Source organism: Anopheles bellator, chromosome X (assembly GCF_943735745.2).
Source record: "Anopheles bellator chromosome X, idAnoBellAS_SP24_06.2, whole genome shotgun sequence".
In the NCBI taxonomy this organism is placed as follows: domain Eukaryota; kingdom Metazoa; phylum Arthropoda; class Insecta; order Diptera; family Culicidae; genus Anopheles; species Anopheles bellator.
In genome coordinates this window covers 3,226,672-3,229,283 of record NC_071287.1, presented here as the reverse complement: position 1 = coordinate 3,229,283, position 2,612 = coordinate 3,226,672, and the positions used below count along the sequence as shown (strand labels likewise).

Here is a 2,612-nt window from a genome sequence, read left to right as displayed (position 1 = left end):
ATGTCTAATAAAGTTTCTTTTTAAAAAAATCGAAACCATCATATAGGGTGGGGAATTTAAAAAATGGAATCTCATTTTTGGCATAGATGTTCAAAAAAATTGGCGACATTTAAATTTCCGCGGCCTACGTATATTCGATTTTCGATTTGGTCTGGTCGACGATGAGCCAAATCTTGTCCAAGCAAAAAAGGCGGTCAAAAATTGACTGAATACTCGAAATGGTCGAACCATAAGTCACTGACATGTGTAGCAACATAACGCCACAGAATCGAATCGAAAATCCGATAAACGTTGCCCGCGGAAATTTGAATGTCGCAAAAATTTTTGATCATACCACGTACATTTTTGATTGCCTCTGGTCCAATCTCGGCAACAGCAATTTGAAGCCGAGAGGGGTTGGCGGCTGCCCCCATAGACAATGTTAAACTCTGTTGTTTATCGTAACATTGGGTTTTTGTACGGGTGCCGATTCCCCCATCACACCGGTCTAGGGAAACGAACCCATGTTTAGCCACAGCCGGGTAAACGGGGGCAAACAGATCTGTAAGAGGTGCAAAAATGCAGCACCTTTAATTCGTTGTCTAACAGAGAACAAAACCTTCTATTATAAGTACAGAGATGAGATGCTCACGTCCTTTATTTGCAAAAATACTGGTCGAAGCTCGAAGGAATGTCTACCACTAAGCAACATCGATTGACACGGGTATTAAAACCACGCCTTTGGAGCCGGCATCAGGATTGATGACACTATGGATACTACACGGAGGCTCGAGCCCCGAGCCGGAACGCCCGAAACCCCGACCATCGACCGCCATGCAAGAAAGCGCCCTTTCCATGCAAGGTTGCGTGCGAGACACGGCGAGCGTTACGCGAACGACGTTACGACGTTACGAGCGGCGTCGTCGTCGTTCCGGTTGAAGTAACCCGCGGAGAGACGATCGATGAGGACACATCACCGTCCGCAACTACCCATCCGCAACAAGCATCCGCCAGGAGGGAGGCCCTGCGTGGGGAAAAGAAAGAAGAGCGGCACCCGAGCGACCCGCGTCTACTTACGGCTTTCGATCATCATCGAGCAGATCTGGGTGTCGTGTGGGTACGACTCAAACTTCATCGCGCAGGACAGCACCAGCGTCAGCTTGGACATGTAGAGGAGCGTCTTGTCGTGGTACAGCCAGAGGTAGTGGTTCGGTATGCTCATCTCGTGGAACGTCACCTTCTTCGCGTTCTTGAAGAAGCAGTCCGGCCGCCAGATGCTGTGCAGCCAGTCGACGTCCAGTATCCGGTACTCCTCGCTCATGTTCTCCGGCAGTCGTAGACGCGGATCGCGCCAGCTTTGTGCCAAAAAGATGTCCGCCACGTAGGTCTGGGTTACAGCATGGTTAGCATGATGTGGGTTACTTTCGGCACGGTTTTTCCACAGTCCGGCCCCTTACCATGGACTCTTCGTTGATGGAGTCGATCGATAGGACCGTCACATGGAAGTAGACCACCGTCGGTTGGCCGAGCAGCTTCGGGGCCCGGTTCTTGTCGTACGTTTTCTGATGCGTCGGCAATATGTCCGACAGTGACAGGCTGGCATGGTTTTTTGACAGCTCGCCTATATCGGAGTAGTTCCTGCAGTGTACGTACAGAAGAAAAAGGGGCAGGTGAACCGCACTGAACTCGTTTTTTGCTGTGCGTTTGATTGATGGCACCCCCTGGCGTTGATCGCGGTGGTGACGTGTTAGCCGTATGTATACGTTACCTGTAGCTTTTGCCATCGACCACCGCGGTTCGTATGCTGGCCAGCACCAGACTGAAGACTAGCGCTAGCCGTCTCGCCATTATGCGTGTCCGCGAGTGAGCTGGAGCAACGCAGGACCTCGGAAACTCGGCTCGGCCACCCAGACCCAGCCCGGGACCGGGACCTGGGACCCGTCAAGCCACGGTTAAGATTTCAGTTTTTCAGCCACTCACACCCACACACACAAAGACGGATAAATGGAGGATCGTTCCCGATGCAGCGCCCTCACAGCCTAGTGCCAGTTTCGAGAGGGCTGCTCACTGCCGCTACCGCTGCCACTAATCATCATCGATTTTTGCGGTAGGCTCCGTTGACACATGGAGGTGCCTGGTCTTGGCGCGGTTTGATGGACGAGACGGGCCGAGGGTCAGTCAGCGGGATCAGTCCGTTGGTCCGTTGCGAGTTGCGAGGGCGCGGCGTTCACTCCTCACTCGGGCACACTGCTATGGCGAGAGCCAGACCACGACCTGCACGGGCACGACGTAGCGCCAGCACGACGGCAGGCTGAGAGCTGAACACGGACTGAATTAGCGCGACAGTGGGCTGGCGTGGCGTTCCCGGCTGTCAGCGAGCCTTGGTACGACGAATCAGGCGAGTCCGGTCCGACTGTGTGTGCGTAAGGTCAGTCGATAATCCCGTTAGCTGTTCCACGCTGGAACGGGCCCAAGCAGCGCGAAGGCCTATGCAGTCCCACGCAGTCCCATGCTAGGAACGAAAAACCGAGCATTTCGAAGGTTGGACACTAAACTCTGGAGGAACATTGCCCAGGGTTCCCAGGTGGACCATCTATTGGCCTGGTATCAACGCTGGTCCCCGATTCAACAGG

At 53.6% G+C, this 2,612-nt stretch overlaps 1 protein-coding gene across 1 annotated transcript; it reads right to left on the bottom strand.

Annotated features, from left to right (window-relative positions):
* Nucleotides 1-1,048: 1,048 nt before the first annotated feature.
* Nucleotides 1,049-2,291, bottom strand: LOC131213292 (glycine receptor subunit alpha-2-like). Its single transcript, XM_058207309.1, has 3 exons — nt 1,748-2,291; nt 1,437-1,617; nt 1,049-1,366 (listed from the first exon to the last, which is right to left on the bottom strand). The coding sequence occupies exons 1-3, from the start codon at nt 1,825-1,827 to the stop codon at nt 1,049-1,051; spliced, it is 579 nt and encodes a 192-aa protein (XP_058063292.1). The 5' UTR covers nt 1,828-2,291.
* Between the last annotated feature and the right edge of the window lie 321 nt (nt 2,292-2,612).